This window comes from Mauremys mutica, chromosome 11 (genome assembly GCF_020497125.1).
Source record: "Mauremys mutica isolate MM-2020 ecotype Southern chromosome 11, ASM2049712v1, whole genome shotgun sequence".
In the NCBI taxonomy this organism is placed as follows: domain Eukaryota; kingdom Metazoa; phylum Chordata; order Testudines; family Geoemydidae; genus Mauremys; species Mauremys mutica.
Window position 1 is genome coordinate 866,719 of NC_059082.1, and position 19,910 is coordinate 886,628.

Consider the following 19,910-nt stretch of genomic DNA (forward strand, 5'->3'; position numbering starts at 1 on the left):
GTTGGCTGTTGGCCACAAATGGGCCTAGGTTTCATGGGCTGGATTCTGTCAGGGTGAACAATAGGAGCAACTGTGAAGATCCCTCGATTGTGGGGCCTGTTCTTAGCCAAGGTTTTGGATTCCACGTCTCCTGGTCCTTCCCTCTAAGTGGCAGGTCGCCTGAGCCTGCGGAGAAATGCACCCTCTCTGGACCAGTGTGAGCTGGCAGCCTGCCTTCTCTCTGGACTTGTGCCATCTGTCCCTCCACTCCTGCTCCAAGAGCAGCTAGGGAGGGCTAAGCCCAAGCTTCATTGATGGGCTGTGGCAAGGTGGGGGATGCAGTTACAAGACAAAACTTCCAGCCGGCCTGGCTCCAGAGCATGGTGCCTTGTGCAGGTTGAGGTATCAGCAATATTTCCATTGCTCCAGGACCATCCCTGCTGAGCCAGGTGAGTGGCACAGAGCTGGCAGCCTCGAGCAGGATGAGAACTCATGGCACATACGGCCCCCAGAAAAGGCATGTGAGAGGCCAGGACAATCTTGTCCCATCCCCTCCTGTCCCAGGGCTTCTCTACAGTCTCTGGTGTAAGTCTCTGATCTTTCGGCCGTGGGCTCTATTCCTGTCCCACGTGTGATGTCCTCATGTGGATGGGGTTCCTGTGGTGATGGGCACATTACCAGCGGAGAGGCCAGATTCCTTACAGGGAGTTTTAATTTTTATCAGAAAGTAGCAGTTCACCTTTCCCAGATGGGCCCTGTGTGGTGATGACCCAGGCACCAGCTTTGTTACAAGGAATCCTGGAAATCAGGAGCGGTTCTCTTTTTGTGAGGGGAGTCCTGTAATTAGCCCTTTAGTCCTGCAAACCTTACTTCAGTTAACAATTGGCTCAAGAAACAAAACTCCCTTAACTTACCCCTGTGAACCCAATTTCCAGTCACAAAGCTGATTCACTTAGTTATTCTCAGCAGCATCAAATTACCAAAGTGACTGTTTCCTGTGCAATTGCTAGTTTGTTTTAATTACTCCTCTGACACCTAAGTGATTTCCTCTTCTTTGTAAGGAGATGCATGATCGGAATCTATTCGGTTACACGGAAGTCTCCGTCCTGGGGTTTGGCGTAAAGAGGAGGCTTTCATGTCCTCATAGATTCCAAGGCAATAAGGGACTATTATAGTCTGACCTGTATATCACAGGCCAGAGACCTGCCCCCAAGTCATCCCTAGATCAAAGCTTTTTAGAAAAACATCCAGTCTTGATTTAAAAATTGTCAGTGATGGAGAATCCACCACAACCCTTGGTAAATTGTTCCAATGGTTAGTTACCCTCACTGCTAAGAGTGTATGCCTTGTTTCCAGTTGGAATCTGTCTAGCTTCAATTTCCAGCCTCTGGATCATGTTAGACTGTTCTCTGCTAGACTAAAAAGCTAATTATCAAATATTTGTTGGTACTTATAGATGTAGTCAAGTCACCCCTTAACCTTCTCTTTGTTAAACTAAAGAGATTGAGCTCCTTGGGTAAAGCTTCCTCAATTGTGCTCATTGTAAAGCAGGTTTTCTAATCCTCTAATCATTCTTGTGGCTCTTCTCTGAACACTCACCAATAATTTCTTGAATTGTGAATGCCAGAACTGCACAATATTCCAGCAGCTGTCGCACCCATGCCATTCTGAGACCTATCACTTAGCCAGTTTTTAATCCATTTAATGTGTGGCAGGTTAATTTTTGTATTCTAGTTTTTTTAATCAAAATGTTGTGATACTAAATCAAATGCCTTACAGAAGTATGTTACATCAACACTATCACTTTATCAACCAAATTTATAATCTCATCCAAAAAAAAAAAAAGATACTGAGTTAGTTTGACATGATCTATTATCCATACATTCAGGTTGATTAGTATTAATTATATTACCCTCCTTTAATTCTTTATTAATCAAGTTTGTATCAGCCACTCCATTATCTTGCCCAGGATCAATGTCAGACTGATATTACATTTATGCTTTTAAATATTGGCACATTAACTTTCTTCCAGTCTTCTGCAACTTTCCTGGTGTTCTAAGACTTCTTGAAAGTAAACAATGGTCCAGCAAGCTCCTCAGCCAGCTCTTTCAAAACTCTTGGAAGCAAGTTATCCAGACCCTCTGATTTAAAAAATGTTTAATTTTAGTAGGTGCTAACATGATCCTGAGATTCTAGTGGAATGGAAAGTCTGTTATCATATATGACTATATCATCTGTTTCTTCCCAAATACAGAACAAATATTTATTGAATGCTTCTGCCTTTTCTGCATTATTATTGATAATTCTACCATTTCCATCTAAAAGTGGACCAATACCATTATTAGGAATCTTTTTGTTCCTAATATACTTTAAAAAATCCTTCTTACTGTCCTTAACAATGCTGGCCATAGATTTCTTCTTGTCTTTTTGCCTCCTTTATCAATTTTCTCAAATTCTTAGCTTCTAATTTATATTTACTACTATCAATTTGCTACTATCAACTTCCCCTTTCTTCCATTTGTTATATATTTAATTTTGTTATAGCTGCCTTCACTTTCCCTGAAAAGGAGGTCTGTTTTTAACCAGCACAGCCTTCTTCCTCAATTGTGCATTTTGGGCATCTAGTTAAGTGTTCTTAAACAATTCCCAATTATTCAATTTTTTTCTGATTAAATTCCTCCTTCCAGATGATTTGGCTTATAATTTTTTTCAGCTTTGTGAAATTGGCCCTTTTAAAGCAACAAGTATATGCATCACTGGTCTGGATTTTATTCTGCTTCCACATTATAAATGTGATGATCAAGTCATGATCACGTGTACCTAAATTACCATTCATGTTCAGTTCTAGGCTCAGTTCCTCTTTATTTGTCAGGACAAGGTCTTATATAGAATCCCCCTTGCTGGGTGAAACATTTTTTTAATTAGGAAATTGTCATCTCTAATATTCAGGAATTCCAATGATGTTTTAGTACTGGCAGCATGAGACCGCCAGCGTATTTAACTCAAAATTGAAGTACCCCATGATCACTCAGCTTCCCCCCCTACATGGTATAGATAAGAGCCAGTCATCCTGTTCCCTAGTGTGACTGGGTGGTCTGTAGCACAAACCAACTAATACCCCACCTTGTGCTTTATCTGTTAGGACACTGATCCGTAAGCATTCAAGATCATTTTCTTTCAAGTTATCAGTGACTCAGAAACAGGTTTGGCTTCTGCCCATGCTCTTTATACATAGACTCAATACACAGTCATATTCAAAATGCAAATGTACTTGGGCTGTAACTAAACCCTCCTTTTACCTTACAAGTAGAGAACCAGAGCCATCCACCCTGATTGAATTGGCCTGTCAACACTGGTTCTCCCCTTGTAACTCCCTTCTCTTCATGTGTCAGTATATTTATGCCAGCATCTGTAACTTTCACTTCATGCATCTGAAGAAGTGTTGTTTTTTTACCCACATAAGCTTATGCCCAAATAAATCTGTTAGTCTTTAAGGTGCCAGTGGACTCCTCGCTGTTTTTGTGGCTACAGACTAACACAGCTACTCCTCTGATACTTGCTAGTCCATTTCTCATTCAGGCTCTCATTCCAGTACTAGCAAGCTCAAGGCTGCAGCACTTGGGTTGCACTGCAGGGAAGGTTCATGTTCCCATCAGTACTTGCTAATGTTCTGGGGACATGTCTACTAGTGGCTGGTTTGGAAGAAACTGTTCTTTATCCCCAGGCATGGCTGTTGGGCCCGAATTGTTCTGATAGCGTCCCTGGCCCAAGGAGTGAATAATACCCATGGCCACATTAGGGACCTGGTTACTGTTCTCCAGTCCCTTCCACTTCATGTTCTTCATCAAACCGGGCCTGTGTTTGTCATTTCACCACCTGTTCCACAGAGGGTGGCTGTGGAGGTGGGTCAGGTAATGTTATGGACCAGCTCCTGCTGGGGAGGGACAAGCTTTCAAGCTACACCGCGTTCTTCCTCGGGTCTGGGAAAGGTACTCAGACCACAGCTAAATAGGAGGAGGAACAGATTGTTCAGTGTAAGCAGTTAATACATGTTCTCAGGGATCGTTCAAGGTGAAGCTAATTTCTAGTTCAGGGCAGAGGTGTCTACTACAGGCCCTGGGTTCAACATCCCCAGGGACCTGCAGGGAGGTTATTACACTTTCCAGCCAAATCCTTCCAGGGGAACTCTCACAGCAAGCTGGGCCCCAGCTTCCTCGGAGGAGCAATGCACCCCCTGGGGGTGGAGTGGGAGGGGGTGCTGGGTGGGAAAAGGGGATTGGGTGTGACCCCCGTGGGGTGGGGGAGAAGGGGACCGGGTCAGGGGGTGACCTGCATGTCGCGGGGGGGAGAAGGGGACCGGGTCGGGCGTGACCCCCCATGTCGCAGGGGGAGAAGGGGACCGGGTCGGGCGTGACCCCCCATGTCGCAGGGGGAGAAGGGGACCGGGTCGGGGGTGACCCCCCATGTCGGGGGTGGGGAGAAGGGGACCGGGTGGGGGTGACCCCCCCATATCGGGGAGGAGAGGGGAACCGGGTTGGGGGGTAACCCCCATGTGGGGGGGCGGGGGCACCGGAACTGCAGGGCTGGGCCCGGCCGCGGGTCCCCTGGGTGCCCCCGGGCCGGTGCGGGTCCGAGGGCGCCGCCTCCCGAGGAGGGGCCGGGCGCCGGGCCGGAGGGAGCCCGCTGCAGCCGTGACGGCATCCGGCGGCGCCCGCTGGGCCGGGCCGGGCCGGGCCGGGCGGGGCCGACAGCTGCGGCGAGTCACCAGGCGGCGGCCGGGCCGGGCCCCCCCGCTCCTGCTGGGCCGGGCTCGGCTCCGGGGCGGGGGCTCCGGGCTTCCCCGCGAGGTGACGCTGCTCCGCCGCCGCCCATAAAGGGCCGCGCCGCCAGCCGAGCGGAGCCGAGCGCCGCGCAGGGTAAGGCCGAGCCGGGACCGCACCGGACCGGACCGGACCGCGGCGGGGGACGGGCCGTGCGCCCCCGATGCCCGCTGGGCGAGCCCGTGGGCAGCGCGCTCGGGACCGAGGGCAGGTCTTCCCCGGGTGCCCGCGGGCCGGGCCGGGCCGGGCGGGCTGAAGCTGGGGCGAGCCGGCCCGTAGCGCTGGGGCTCGGGGAGAGCCGAGGCCTGGCTTGGAGCTTGACAGCTCCGGCCTGTGCCCGAGGCTGGCTGGTTCCCGGGCTGGACGAGGGTTCAGGTGCTGCGGGGACCCCCCCCCGTCCCCCCGGGCTGGACGAGGGTTCAGGTGCTGCGGGGACCCTCCCCCCCGGGCTGGACGAGGGTTCAGGTGCTGCGGGGACCCTCCCCCCCGGGCTGGACGAGGGTTCAGGTGCTGCGGGGACCCTCCCCCTGGGCTGGACGAGGGTTCAGGTGCTGCGGGGACCCTCCCCCCCGTGCCCCCGGGCTGGACGAGGGTTCAGGTGCTGCGGGGACCCTCCCCCCGTGCCCCCGGGCTGGACGAGGGTTCAGGTGCTGCGGGGACCCTCCCCCCGTGCCCCCGGGCTGGACGAGGGTTCAGGTGCTGCGGGGACCCTCCCCCCGGGCTGGACGAGGGTTCAGGTGCTGCGGGGACCCCCCCCCGGGCTGGACGAGGGTTCAGGTGCTGCGGGGACCCCCCCCCCGGGCTGGACGAGGGTTCAGGTGCTGCGGGGACTCTCTGGGCAGGTTCCCTGGCACCTCCCAGTCAGGGGAGCCCAGTGGGACCCCATTTCACAGCCTGCCTCTGCCCTTCGCCAGCCACCTGTTCTCTGCCCTGTGGGCAAGGGGGAAGGAGCCTTTCCCAGCGACTCCCAGTCCGGCCCGGCGCGATGGGCCCCCGGGAGCCGGCCTGGGGTGCAGGCGTCTGGGAGCAGCTCCTGCTCGTGAGCCGGTGGGTGAGTCAGGCTGGAGGAGATGCCTGTGCTGGGGGAGAGCACTGCTTGTAGGCCTTAGCCTGGCGCTTCCTGCTGTGGGCAAAGGGCAGCCGGGACTGTCTGGACGGTGGGAATGTAGCTGGAGCAGAAGAGGCCGTGCTGTGGGTGTGTGCGCGAATGCTCTGGGGCTTGGTTTCGGGCGGCGATGGCACTGCTGCTCGGCCAGGGCTCGGGCCAGCTGTGACTCATTTCTGTCCCAAGAGACATTTGTGGGGTGGCCCCATTGCATAGTGGGACATTGCTGCTTTGGTGACCCCACAGACCCCAACCTAGCAGCCTTGCCCCACGTGACAGGGCAGAGCCCCCTCCTCCGGCTCTCAGGGCAGCTTGTGTTCGCTGCCCCTGGCTCTAGGCTGGGAGCTGTGTCCTCTGAGCAGGTGGGAACAGACCCAGGGAGTGCGCTCAGGTTCTTCTCAAAGCCACCCCCCGTCAGTGTCTTGGCTTCTGACCGGTGTCTCTGGTCCCCTGGACATGCTGGGCTTGCACTGAAGCTGTGCTTGAGGGTGGAGCTGAGGGGAGCTTTGCTTGGGGACCCCAAAGCACCTTCAAACCTAGCGCCCCACACTTGCCAGAGCTGAGGGAAGGCCCCAGCTGGGCAGTTGGGGCAGGCTGGATGGTCTTAGGGGCTGAAAGCCCCTGGCATGCTGCGCTGCCAGTCGCTCTAAAATGACTGTGTTAGAAGTGGCAGTTCTTACTCCCACTTATGCCAGGTGGCTCCTGACTGCTCCTGTGGGGATGGGCAGTTCTGTTTTCCAGACCCCCCCATTCTTCAGAAACATGGGTCTTTTGGGGGGCTGGGGAGGAAATCAATGGCTGGAAGGGGCTCCTGGCAGGAGAGAGCAGCGTTTCCATCTCCCACTCAGGCCCCCACTTGGGTAAAGCGCCTGCTGCCATCAGTGGGCGCTGGAGGTGGGGGTGCTGTACCCACTGAAGGAGGGCAGCTGGGCAGTCGACAGGGCGTGGGGAGGGAGGGACTGGCTGCCCCAGCAGCTGCTCTCATGGATCAAGAGGAAGTGGTTTGTTTTGGGCCGTGTAGTCTGGCTGGCCACGTCTCTGCACTGGACTGCGTAATTATCTAGTGTTGGTGAATTCCACAGGCTATCATTAAGTGCCAGAGTTTAGCAGGCAGGATTCAAGCTAGGCGGAGACACTGCAATGGCTAACACACCCAGTTATATGTGGGTGCCCTGTCTAATGTCAGGTCTGTGGCGTAGCCTCGGCTGTGGTGCTGCCGGTGCAGAACAGCCAGGTGGGAGCCACCCTGGAATCACTGGCTGAGCTACTCTGCGTCCATAACAACCTTTTGTGCCCATCCTCCCCTCCCCCCCCCCAGCCTTTCCTCTGTGCTTGTGCACAGCTGGTCTCTGGAAGCCCAGGGGTTGCTGCCCCATGCCCCAGGGCGTCCCCATGTGGTTTATAGGGCAGGCACCGCAGGGCTCTGGGCCCTTGCATAAGGAATTTAATCCCTCCTGCTCCATGGAAAGAGGCACCCACTGAGTGCTAAGGGGTTGGGAGAGCCTGTCTATGTGGGAGATGGGGCTAGGGCGAGCCCTGCTCTGGCCATCCCTATGGCCAGGGCAGCTGGGGCCAGGCCCTGGCGTTCCATGGCACACCCCATCAGCCCTGCCCCCACCTAGAAGGGCAGTCACAAGGGGAGCCTTCCCCTTTCAGAGAGGTAGGAGCAGGGGTATGGGGCCCCTTCCATCCCCGCACCCTGGGAGAGAAGCAGGCTGACAGCAGGGCCCCGCAGCCAGGATGTGTCTGAGTCAGTGGGTGGGCTGGGCTCACTGCACTCTGCCCTTGGATGGGGGCAGGGCCCCCACAGCAGTGGGCTGTGGTGTTAACTCTCCATTGAGGAACATGGGGACCCCCCCTCCCTGAGCCATCACAACTTTGCTGTTTGCTCCTCTTCCCAGGTTCGGAGCTTAGGCTCTTTGTGGGAATCGCTCCTTTGGTTTAGAACATCACCTGGCTCCAGGAGCTGGGCGGGCAGGGGCCTGTAGTGCAGCCCCAAGCAGGCACTTCATGCCACTCGGTGCAGCCCTTCGTCCCTTGCTAGGTGGCCGAGGCATGGGCCCCTCTCGCCCCCCTAAGGCCACTCATATCCCCTGCACTAATCATCCGCTGAACTGTCACTAAGGGTCACAGCCTTCATCAGGGTTCTTTGCATTTCTCCATCCCCCCAGGCTCTATGGGCTACCCCATCTGCCTCTATTTCAGGGACTCCCTGCAGCACCTCGCCTCATGCCAGGGGCTGTGCCCCCATTCTCCCCCAGGCCTCCTTCGCACACCATTATTACGTCTCATTAGGGTGCCAACGTGTAAACTGTTTTGGGACGCCGGGCGGTGCTGAGCTGGGGAGGGGGGTTCTGCCATCAGTGGGTTCTTTGATCTGTAGGCAATAACAGGCTGATGCTGCTGCCTCTGCTAGCCAGGTGCTCCATGTGCTCCGCATTTCCCCCTTCCGGGTTTTCACCTGGATCCCTGGGGTTTTGCCCCCAGTGCCTAGCCTTGACGCTTAGGAGTTGCATGGCAGTGAGACTGTGTCCCCATCCCCCTCCCAAGCCAGGGGCCACGTGGCTTCAAGCTGAACGTGACCAGGCGTGGCCATGCCTGTGCTGTGGGATTGGGGCCCATGTCACCTGGGTCTGGTGGCCCCGCTGGCTTGCTGGGGTCTCCTGGGCCTGGTGCTCCCGCACCAAGCGGCTCTCCCAGGTGGCCTGGCTCCAGGTTTCTCAGCACCTTGTGAGTGAGGGAGCTGGTTAAAGGCCTCTGTGGGTGGGAGAGGGGCGCTGGGGCTGCTTGTTTCCTTTGCTGGATATGGAGAGGTTCTCTTCCCCCCCCCCCCCCCCCGTGGTTTGGCTGCTTGCCCCTTGTCCAGGTGGGGGCTGCCTGCAGCTGGGCACTGGGGGTGGGTTTCCTGTTTGCGTCTGCCTGGGCAGAGGGAGCCATTTGCTGTCCTCTCCCCTCCTTCGGCAAACACTGGCTGCCCTGCTCCCTGCTGGCTGTGTCTGCCTGTTTGTAAGCCTAGAGCATAAACACACATTGGCCAATAGCAGGGTAAACAGTGTGAGATGAGACTGGCCTCCTGGAGCTCTGCAGCTGGGAGCTGGTCAGAGCTCCCTGGCTGGGCCAGGGGCAGGGCCCCTCTGTGCGGGATTCGCGCTCGCCCCCCATGGGGCGCTGTGCTCCCTCCGGTCAAGGACTGCACTGGGGGCTTGTGCGCTGGGGCCTGGGCGGGCTCTCCTGGCAGCGCTGTGTTTCCTGGGGGCTCTGTGGGGCTGATCACTGTGGAGAGGCTCAGCCGTGACTTGTGCTGCTCTTCCTCCAGGGGACCTCTGATCCATTGTGGTGCGGTCCAGCCCCTGCCTCCAGTTCCTCGGCTCCCCGCGCTCAGCCTGCTGCTCGGATGTCGTCCCCATGAGCCCCAGGCCGGCTGGAGGGCCAGCCGGGCAGAGCGAGCGGCAGAGCGCCCGGCTGCGCTGAGTGAGGAGCGCCTGCTGGGCACTGGTGTTCCTGGGCCCCTGGCGAGAGGCTCCAACCTTCTCATGGATCTGGGGCCCCGTTTGCTGCTCTTGCTGTGGACTCCAGTGGTGGCGGTGGCGTTGCTGGCCCAGGAGGGGCTAGGCCAGCGTGTCTACACCAACACCTGGGCCGTGCTTGTCCCAAGGGGCCCACAGGAGGCTGACAGGCTGGCCAGGAAGCATGGATTCCTCAACCTTGGGCCGGTGAGTGATCCTCTCCCTGCTTGGAGCCGGAGCCACCCCCACCCCCACCTGCCCCTCGCAGGCCCTCTGGGGCCATGTGGGGCAGTTCTCCCTGGGGGGCAGTGGCAGTCTGTTGGCACAATGCCAAGCAGGTCCCTGGGGCCCTGTCAGTGCAGTTCTTCTGGCAGGGCCTCCGTTGGCACTCCTGGGTTGGTGTGGGCTGGGAGCAGGGCCTCCCCCCCCCCCCCCCCGGCTGCCCTTTAGCCCAGCCTGGAGTTGACTTGCCCACAGACTGGGGAGTTGGGATGCACTCAGGTCCCACCCCCAGCAGACTGAGTGGGCGAGGCAGGGCTGTGGGGTGGCTGCATCAGGAGGAGCAGTGTTTGGGTGAGTCTCCAGGACCCCTGCCAGCTGCTCCCCTTCAAGTGAGCTGGGCACAAAGGTCCAGCATCCCGTGTGGGGTGGCAGGTGCTGCAACCTGCTGTGGGAGATCTGGTCAGGCGGGTTGTTGACAATGACTCCTGTGTCCTTCCCCAGGAATGCCCTCTGCAAACGCTTGTGTCAGCCGGGCCCTGTTTCCCTTCCGTCAGCGTGTGGGCATGGGGGCTGAGCACCAGGCCTGGCCCGCAGCCGCCCCTCAGCGGGCTGTGTGGGACTTGTCACTTCCCCATTGGCTCTGCCGTCCCTTCCCTTCCCTTATCTCTGCTGGGAGCCTGGCAGCCCCTGCTATCTCTGCAGCACTGGCTGAGGCCCAGGACTCTTGCCCATGCTCAGTGCCCACTCCCCGTGCCGGGGGCACGGCTGCCGTTCACACCAAGGATAGTGAAGGCACCTCTCCAGAGATGTTCCTGGAGGTGGGGCCCTCGCCTTGGCAGCTCCTTTCCGTGCTGGAGCGTGCGCCATGCGGGGCGGGGACTTGGCTGGCCCTCTGTTTTCTTGTCCTGGTGGCAGCTCTTCCTTCCGGGCCAATCCCTGAGCCCCTGGCTCCTGAGCAGCGGTGGGAGTGCTGCCCCCAGGGCACTGGCGTCCTCGCTTTCTCTTGCTCAAGTGTTGTGGGAAAATGTGACGTGTTCTCGGGAGCACTGGATGCAGCCGGCAGCGGTGTGACCAGCAGAGCATGAAGTGCTACCAGGCGTGCGCCTCTGGGTGACCCAGCTGGGGCCTAGCCGTGGGTGGCCAGGACCCGCCACCTCAGGCTGGGTGGAGACGGGTTGCCTGGGCCCCCTGAGCCAGCTTGTGCTGCACTTCCCTGCGCCCCGCCTGCTTTGTCCCTGTGGAATGTCCCCCTGCCCCTCCTGGGAGCCCTGGCGCAGCACGGCCGGGGGGCCGCTGGGCTAGGACTGCCGGCTGCCCTGGCTGCTAGTTTGCCAGGCTTCCTCTGGCAGAAGAGTGAGTGCTCAGGAGCACTTGTGTACTGGTGGGGAGCAGGGGCTTGGGATGGCCATGATCTGGGGGGCTGGCTCCCCAGGTCAGGCTCTGCCCTCGCACCTGCCCTGGCAGCACTGGCTGCTGTTGAGCTCTGCCCTAGTGACATGGGGCCTCAGGCTGCGGGGAGTTCCCCTGTCCCCCATTTCCCGTTCGGGGGAAGGGGATCCAACCCCCCTGCATTCTTGGCCGTTCTCCTGCAGCCCCCCCAGGAGTAAGAGGGGGGCACCCAGGCTGGTGTTAGGTTGGGGGCTGGGCTGCCCAGGTCCAGTCGGGGCTCTGGGCTCTGTCCTTGCACAGCTGCCCTGCTCCCGCAGTGTGTGGAGTGACAATCACCACTGCTGCCACTGTGCTCGGTCCAGGGCCTCACGGGCACGTGCAAGGAGAGCGACTGGCCCAGCCCCACCTGCCCTGGGGGTGGATTGGGGGCAGGGGCTGCAGAGCTGGGGGTGGGGAGTGCCTGTGGGTGTCTGAGTAGTGGGCTTCCTTGCCCCCCCCCCCCCAGGAGGCCTTCCTCAGCCAGCAGGGTGCAGGGCTCTTGCTCTGCCAGGAAGGAAGTGGAGGGGGGTTGAAATCCCGCAGGAAGTTTCACAATTGGTAGCGGTAGGGCTGGGACCCAGCTCGGAGCCATCCGGCTGCAGCCAGCTGGGGGCAGGGAAAGCAGCTGCCTCCAGAGTAGCCTGGGTGCCTCTTTCTGCTGGCTCGGAAAGGGACCCGCACGCCGGGCTCCACGACCGTGTGCGCCTGCTGTGGGTGGGGGCAGGGGCTAGCACTTCCCAGAGCAGTCAGGGTGCGGGCTGGGGGGGGAGTGGCGGCGTGGAGGGGCCTGGCGTTTGCCCTGACGGTGCGGGCTGGGGGGGGGTGACACGGGGGGGCCTGGCGTTTGCCCTGACGGTGCGGGCTGGGGGGGGTGGGCCGGGGCCCTGGCGTTTGCTTTGACGGTGCGGGTTGGGGGGGCCTGGCGTTTGCTCTGACAGTTTGGGCTGTGGGGGGGTGGCACGGGGGGGCCTGGCGTTTGCTCTGACGGTGCGGGCTGGGGGGGGTGGCACGGGGGGGCCTGGCGTTTGCTCTGACGGTGCGGGCTGGGGGGGGTGGCATGGGGAGGCCTGACGTTTGCTCTGACGGTGTGGGCTGTGGGGGGGGGGGGATGTGGCACGGGGGGGCCTGGCGTTTGCCCTGACGGTTTGGGCTGTGTGTGTGTTGGGGGGCGGGGGCCTGACCCGTGTACAGATCTTGGAATTGGAGTGAAAGCTTCAAACCCCGCACTGAGGCCAGTGCCCCTTGGTGCCAGGATTCCTCCTCTGCTCCCGGAGCTGCTCTTCCTGCAGCTGCCTCCTCGCTGGCAGTGGGGCTGGTTCTGCTGCCGGGGGGGTGGGGGGGACATGCTTGCTGGGGAGCGTTGGGGCCCGAGGGCTCAGCCTGCCGCTGCACAGGCGAGTCGGGGAGAGCTGGGCTGGAGCTTGCATGGCTGCAGAGCTTGCTGGGTTGGCTTCTGGAGGGCCAGGGCCTGGGGGAGAAGCTGCCTGGTCTGTGGCCCCACAGTGCTGGCTACTGCTGGGCCTGGGCTGTTGCTAGGAGGTCCCTGTAGGGCAGTGCTGGCCACAGGGGTGGAGAGGCAGTGCCCCAGCTTGCTCTGTGGGGTGCCCTGTGTCATGGAGTCCCCGGGCGATGCTCTGGAACTGCTCCCCACCAAGCCAGGCAGGACTTTGGGGAGCTCCTCTCCCTCGGAGCAGCCTGTCTGCAGGGCAAGAAGCTCCCACGGCCTCACCTCCTGGGTCTCTCCTTGGAGCATTCAGCATCCTCTGCCCCTCCGTGCGCTTCCCACAGCGAGTCCACCCAGGCAGGGTCCTGGGGAAGCCACAGGGTCCTGCACCCGCACTTCGCAGTCAGACGTGACTCTTAGCCAGCCAGTAAAACAGAGGTTTATTAGATGACAGGAACAGGGACTAAAACAGAGCTTGTAGGTACAGAGAACGGGACCCCTCAGCTGGGTCCATTCTGGGGCCCAGCGAGCCAGACACCCACATCTGCCCTCACTTCCCGTCCCCAGCCAGCTCCCAACTGAAACCCCCTCCAGCCCCTCCTCCTCTGCTGAGTTCCTTTTCCGGGCCAGGAGGTCACCTGATCTTTGTTCTCCCCCACCTTTTAGCATCCCCTTGCAGGGGGGAAGGGCCTGGCCATTAGTTGCCAGGAGACAGAGTGTTGGCCAGAAACTGAGGCCCCCACACAGTATCCAGAGGAAACATTAAGAACAGTCCCACTTGGTCACACCTGCTACTCAGATTGTGTCTCCTGGCGTGCCCCATGCGTCTCCATCCCACTGGGGCAGGTCCCAGAGTGCATTGGGGCTGCACAGACCCCTCTGCTAAATGCAAGCTATGAACTCAGGGTCCCCCTGGCCAGGGCAGTAGGTCAAACCCTTGCTTGGGTAGCGTGCTGCCTCCTGCCCTCCCACCCCTCCTATCGTGCAGCAGCAGCTGGTGCCAGGGAGCTGTTGAGGCTGGTGCCGAGATCCTGGAGGGAAGAGCAGAGCTGCGTGGGTTTGAGGAGGGGGCCGCCTCCCAGCCTGCTGCAGTTATTGTACTTGGCAACACAGCTGAAGGATGGCGTTTTTCTGGCTCATCCAGTTCACTTAATTCCCTGATGAGGCATCGCAGACCAGTGACACTGGTCCCAGCAGGGCAGGGCTGGCACCAGTCTGGCCTGGGCCTCCCAGCTGGCAGGAGGCCCATGGGACTGGGGTGAGGCTCAGAGGGGGCAGGACACAGGCCTGGCAGTGTCCCTCTAATTTTTTATGTCCATGTGCGGGATGAATGTTCTGTGCACCCGTATGAAGGTGATGTCACACACAACATCATTCATGTGGGGGGGGGCTCAGGGCTGGGGCAGAGGGTTGGGATGTGGAGGGGTGGGCTTTGGGGATGAAGGGTTTGGGCCTGCCCTGAACATGGCCCATTCCCATAGCCTGGGGGGCACTCGGCGCTAGGGGCTTGTTCTGGAGTAGGGCTCAGGCTGGGCTGCCTACTAGCTCGCTGCGCAGTCCGGGCAGACCATAATCCTGTCTGGTGACACGGCAGAGCTGGGAGCTGCTCTGGGGAACAATGGGCCCCTGTTCCTGGCCCAGGCAGGCGAGGTGCGACGTGGCGCTTGCTGGGCCAAGGGCGGCTTATGAAACCAAGTAGCTTTTCTCTCCCCCAGCTCCCGTATCACGTGGCGCTGGTCGCATCCTTTGCCCTGCGCCTGAGCAGGACCACGGCCCCACTGACAGGAGGCATGGGGGCCTGTCTCTGGCCTTTGGCACCATAGCCCAGCCCCCAGTGCACTGCCATGGGGGCACCGAAGGGGCTCGCCCGGGTCACACAGGGCGTCTGTGGCAGAGCAGCCCCTCGAACCCAGAGCTGCTGGACCCCATGGCCACCCTCCCGCTCTGGGCTGCAGCGCTCAGCTGTCTGGCTGGGGCCCTGGCTCAGGCGGAAGTAGGGGGCTGTGGAGCCCATGGTGGAAGTGGGGGACTGGGGCTGCAGAGATGCCTGGTCTCCACCCATGTGCTTGTGCTGCGATTGCTCTGGGCAGGGAGCCAGGCTGTGCAGCCACCTGTGCTGAGCAGGACGCTGTGCGGGGGAGTAGAGCCCAGCGGCTGCCTCTGCCTGGGCCCCAACACCTGCTCTGGGAGGATTTGCAGGCGCCCAGCTGGGCGGGACACTTCCTGCAGCCTTTTCCCTACGAATCCGAGGGGCCCACAGTCACCCCTGCCCAGCTCCCCTATGGCTCAGCGACTGTCCCAGCCAGGGCATGTCAGGAGGGGTGCTGTGGTGCCCGGGGATGGCAGTGGGGAGCAGCACACAGGCTGGGCCAGGGCATGAGACTTCCGCCAGAGACCTGCCTTGTAGGGATGGGCCCAGCCAGTGGCCACCTGCTTCCTCTCCTGGGAGCCAGCCCAGTGTGGTGGGGAGCAGCCCACCACTGCTCAGCCTTGCCCTGGGGCGGAGAGCGCAGGGCTGGCCTCCTGCAGGGACCCAGAGCAGGTCCTTGAGCCAGCCTGAGGACTGCCTGCACACCAGGCTCGGTGCCCTTTGCCTGCCCCATCACGAGGAGCCTGCAGCCTGCGCTCCCTGCAGCCAGGGCAGCGGTGTCTCCTGTCAGGCACAGGCCTCACCCAGCAGGGAGCAATGGTGCCGAGCAGAGGATCTGCCTGCGCACTGGGCCTGCGGGGGGATGGTGCGAGGGGCCATTTAGGGATCTGGGGCAAAAATTGGTCCTGCTAGTGAAGGCAGGGGGCTGGACTCGATGACCTTTCAGGGTCCCTTCCAGTTCTAGGAGATAGAATATCTCCATTGATTGATGTATTTATTCCCGGGGTGGGGGACAGCCAGGTGCGGCCAGAGCAAGGCCTGGCTGTTGGGGAGGAACTGCCGGCCTCAGCGGGCTGGGCCGGGGAGCTGTAAGTACCAGGGGCCCTGGGTGCTGCTGGCTGGCTCCGGAAGGCTGTACCTGTGCGGGCTGGCTTGGGGGCTGCCGGACGCACTCACAGTACAGCGTGCGCCCTGCTCAGAGGCCTGCTTGGCACAAGCGCTCCGTGGGGAGGCAGGGGGCTTGCACGCTCGCCGTGGAGTGGAGGAACAAGCCCTCGCTCCTACCCCAGCCAGCATAGCCTATGGGCAGCGCTCAGGGGCTCGCCTCACTGGGGTGCTCTGGGGGGTGTCTGAAGTAGATGGGGCGCCCTGTTCCCTTGCTGGGGGGTGGGGGGCGGGGAGACCTGGCTGCTCCCAAACAGCAGCTGAGCTGAGGAGGTCCCAGCTGAGCTGAGGAGGTCCCAGCTCAGAGGGGCGAAGAGCCGTCTAGGCATGGCCCTGGGCCCATGTCCCGGTAAGGCAGAGGTGTGGGGGTTCAGGGCAGGGGTCACTGGGGCAGCATCCTGGCAGGCTGGGCTGCAGCTCTGTATGGGGCAAGTGGCCATTGGCACAGTGGGGACATGGGTGCAGGCCCCCAGGCTCTCTGTATAGGTGGGGGTGGGAGGGATGGTCTGTCTCTTACCAATGTGTGTTCCTGGGCCCGTGTCCCCTGTGATGGTGCTCCCCGTGGGAGCCAGCTGAGGTCACTCAATCAGGGTGAACTGCAAACCAAACGGGGCAGACAAACCCCAAACGCTGGTGGTTATTCCAATACTTAGATTTACCAACCAGCACAGAACAGCTTCTACAGCACCTCACTGGTCATTCAGAAGTCCAAACCACGCAGTTCCCTTAAAGTGCCCAGCCTCAGGCCTCTGTCCAGACACACCTGTCAGATATGATGATGATTCCTGAGAATCTTACTTCATCATATAAAAGAAAAGGTTCTTCCAATCCCAAAGGATCAGCCACATACCCAGGTTCAATTATAACTTAGATCTTACCCAAAATACACGCTACAGCCAATTCTTATTAACTAAGCTAAAATGTATTAAAAAAGAAAAGAGAGAGAGTGTTGGTTAAAAGATCAATATACAGACAGACTTGAATTCAATTCTTGAGGTTCAGATACACAGTAGAGATGAGCTTGTAGTTGCCAAAAGTTCTTTTAGAAATAATCCATAGGTTATAGTCCAATGTCCATATTCAGGGTGGCTCCAGTCAGTGACTGGGGATCTCAATCCTTATGGCTTAAGGTTTCCCCCTCTTGAAACCCAAAGCAGATCTGAGATGAAGAAGGATCATGTCCCAGGCTTCTTATACATTTCCAGCAGCCTTTCGGCCTGAGAAAACAATAGGCTCAACTCCTTCTCCCAAACATCCTGGCAATTAGCACAGAGTAATTTACCCATTAAACAGTTCAGATACAGGTTAGCACAACCTTCAAAGAGACACATAGACAATAACACTATTTCACTCAAGTATCATCATAAATGTTAATATTCCTTTTTTGAGCTTTGAATTAAAACTATAGCAATAGACAAGACTTGTTTGCTTGCATCACAAGACCTGAGCAAACATCTCCCCTTCTACCTCTAACAATGCAGACTTGCATTTCAAAGCTCTAGTCATTTACAGATCTTCCTAACCCGTCCTCAAGGTTCACCCCTGGGTCAGGTCAGTCTATGAGTTAATTAACTCTTTCTGGCCCTGTCACTTTTCAATGAGATATTAGATCACACTCATAACGGCACATCCCCGAAGCTCTGGCTTGGGGGGAGTGGGGACAGCTTGCTGTGTGGAGTGCCAGGGTAAAGCCAGAGCTGCCTGGACCTGGCTATGGCCTGGCAGCAGAGAGGCCCTGCCATGGGGCTGGATTGTCCAGCACACTCCCCCACTGCCCCCCCGGGGGCGGGCAGCAGCTGGGGCTGAGGCCCAGGGTGGAGGCCAGGGAGGCTGACGCGTGGCCAGTTTCCAGGGCATGGGGCAGTGTATGGGAATGACGGGGCTGGAGAGGGAAGGGTTTAAAAATAACCCACGGGGAGGCTCTTTGGGGAGCCAAGGCTGTGCTGGAGTCAGGCCCATCCCCTGGGGGGGGGAAGGGGGGTAGGCCCAGCACCTCCATTTGCTAGGCTCAGCTTTTCTCCTGGGGAGCAGGAGGAAGCCCTGTCCAAGACCTGCGCCTGGAGCACTGGCCGGCTCGCTGGGGAGGCTGGGCTGGGACTCGGGCTTCATGTTCACAACTGGAGCCTCGACCCCAGCCGGGCACAGAGCAGGGCACGGGGACGCCCGTGACCCGGGGGCTGCTAGCATGGGGGGTGTCCTGCGCCCCTCCCCTCAGCCGGCTCCAGGGCCACAGCCTTGGGGGGTCCACGTTTTGTGGGGACAGGATACATCCCTGGAGGGAGGGAAGGGTTGATTCTGGGCTCTGATTGGCTGCTCCAGTCCTCCCCTCCTTGCCCCATCTGCCCCCCCTTCACTGCGCCCTTTCCCGTGGCCCACCCCCAGCCACCACACTCAGTTACTGTGACAGAAACCAGAACCCAGCCAAGGTCTAGTGTGCAGACCCCCAGGTGCTGGCCCAGGGCTTGCCCAGCACCTCCTGTGACTCTCCCAGCCCTCCCCGCTCTCCATGCAGCTCTCAGCACTGTAGGACGTGTAGTAAGAGGGCCGGGGATGCGGCAAGTCTAGTCCGGGCTCCCAATCCCGGCTGTGCCCAGACTTGCTGTGTGCCCCCAGGTGGCATGGCAGGTTGGGCCCTGGGGATCCTGGGGGAGGGGGCTGGAGGGCTCTGTGCTGGCCTCACCTGCGTTCTCTGTGTTGCAGATTGTTGGTGACTATTACCACTTCCAGCACCGTGCGGTGGTGAAACGGTCCCTCTCGCCCCACCGGTCCCGGCACAGCCACTTGGCCAGGGAGCCCCAGGTAGGTGGTGTCTGCCTTGCTGTCCTCGCTGTGCCGCTGGCAGGGCTGCCTGTGGGGGCCCCCCCACCCCCGCTGGGAAGCTCCTTGATGAAGGGCTGAGCCACCTGGCAATGGCAGTTTGGTCCCAATCACGAGCCTCTGTGGTGCCCAGAGCTGGGATGGGCAGGTACAGGACAGGGCTGGGGACATCAGCAGAGTTGAGGAGGGGATCAGGACTGTGATCACATTAGGAAGACGGCCTGTGGGCTGGGCCTCATCAGAACTGGGGGGCAGGAGACCAAGGGCTGGGATAGCAGGGGCCTGTGGGTCAGGGTTGGGGGGGTGTCCAGGGCTGGGATAGCAGGGGCTGTGGGTCCGGGTTTGGGGGGGTGTCCAGGGCTGGGATAGCAGGGGCTGTGGGTCCGGGTTGGGGGGGTGTCCAGGGCTGGGATAGCAGGGGCTGTGGGTCCGGGTTGGGGGGTGTCCAGGGCTGGGATAGCAGGGGCTGTGGGTCCGGGTTTGGGGGGGTGTCCAGGGCTGGGATAGCAGGGGCTGTGGGTCCGGGTTGGGCGGGGTCCAGGGCTGGGATAGCAGGGGCTGTGGGTCCGGGTTGGGGGGTGTCCAGGGCTGGGATAGCAGGGGCTGTGGGTCCGGGTTGGGGGGTGTCCAGGGCTGGGATAGCAGGGGCTGTGGGTCCGGGTTGGGGGGGTCCAGGGCTGGGATAGCAACGGCGGAGGGTCCGGGTTGGGGGGTGTCCAGGGCTGGGATAGCAGGGGCTGTGGGTCCGGGTTGGGGGGTGTCCAGGGCTGGGATAGCAGGGGCTGTGGGTCCGGGTTGGGGGGGGGGGGTCCAGGGCTGGGATAGCAGGGGCTGTGGGTCCGGGTTGGGGGGGGGTCCAGGGCTGGGATAGCAGGGGCTGTGGGTCCGGGTAGGGGGGAGACCAGGGCTGGGATAGCAGGGGCCTGTGGGTCAGGGTTGGGGGGCAGCAGCAGAGTTGGGGGGGTCCAGGGCTGGGATAGCAGGGGCTGTGGGTCCGGGTTGGGGGGGTGTCCAGGGCTGGGATAGCAGGGGCTGTGGGTCTGGGTTGGGGGGGTGTCCAGGGCTGGGATAGCAGGGGCTGTGGGTCCGGGTTGGGGGGGTCCAGGGCTGGGATAGCAGGGGCCTGTGGGTCAGGGTTGGGGGGCAGCAGCAGAGTTGGGGGGGTCCAGGGCTGGGATAGCAGGGGCTGTGGGTCTGGGTTGGGGGGGTCCAGGGCTGGGATAGCAGGGGCTGTGGGTCCGGGTTGGGGGGGTCCAGGGCTGGGATAGCAGGGGCTGTGGGTCCGGGTTGTCAGGTACTGGACTTGGCACTCAGGCGGGTGCTGCGCCAGCCTGGCCACGTCTCACGTAGGCTGAGAGCTCCCCTGAGCCATTCGCAGGCAGCGGGACTGAATGCCAGGCGCTTCTGTGCCCCCCCCAGTCGGCCATCTGCTCTGCCGGGGTCACGCGAGGCCCCGTAGTCGCCAGCTCCGCTCACTTGTCCTGGGGAGCAGCTGGGCCACGCCCAGTGCCCAGGCCAGTCGCAGTGGCAGAAACCTTTTCTGACTGAGCTCCTG

The 19,910-nt window shown here is 60.1% G+C and overlaps 1 protein-coding gene across 1 annotated transcript in view; it reads left to right on the forward strand.

The window, feature by feature from the left end:
- The first annotated feature begins 4,747 nt into the window (after nt 1-4,747).
- FURIN (furin, paired basic amino acid cleaving enzyme) overlaps nt 4,748-19,910 on the forward strand; it is a 28,050-nt gene continuing 12,887 nt past the window's right edge. The window contains exons 1-3 of the mRNA XM_044979644.1: nt 4,748-4,895; nt 9,221-9,617; nt 18,239-18,337. Of these exons, the coding sequence (XP_044835579.1) occupies nt 9,438-9,617; nt 18,239-18,337 (279 nt within the window). The 5' untranslated portion in view covers nt 4,748-4,895; nt 9,221-9,437. The remainder of the gene's footprint in view (nt 4,896-9,220; nt 9,618-18,238; nt 18,338-19,910) is intronic.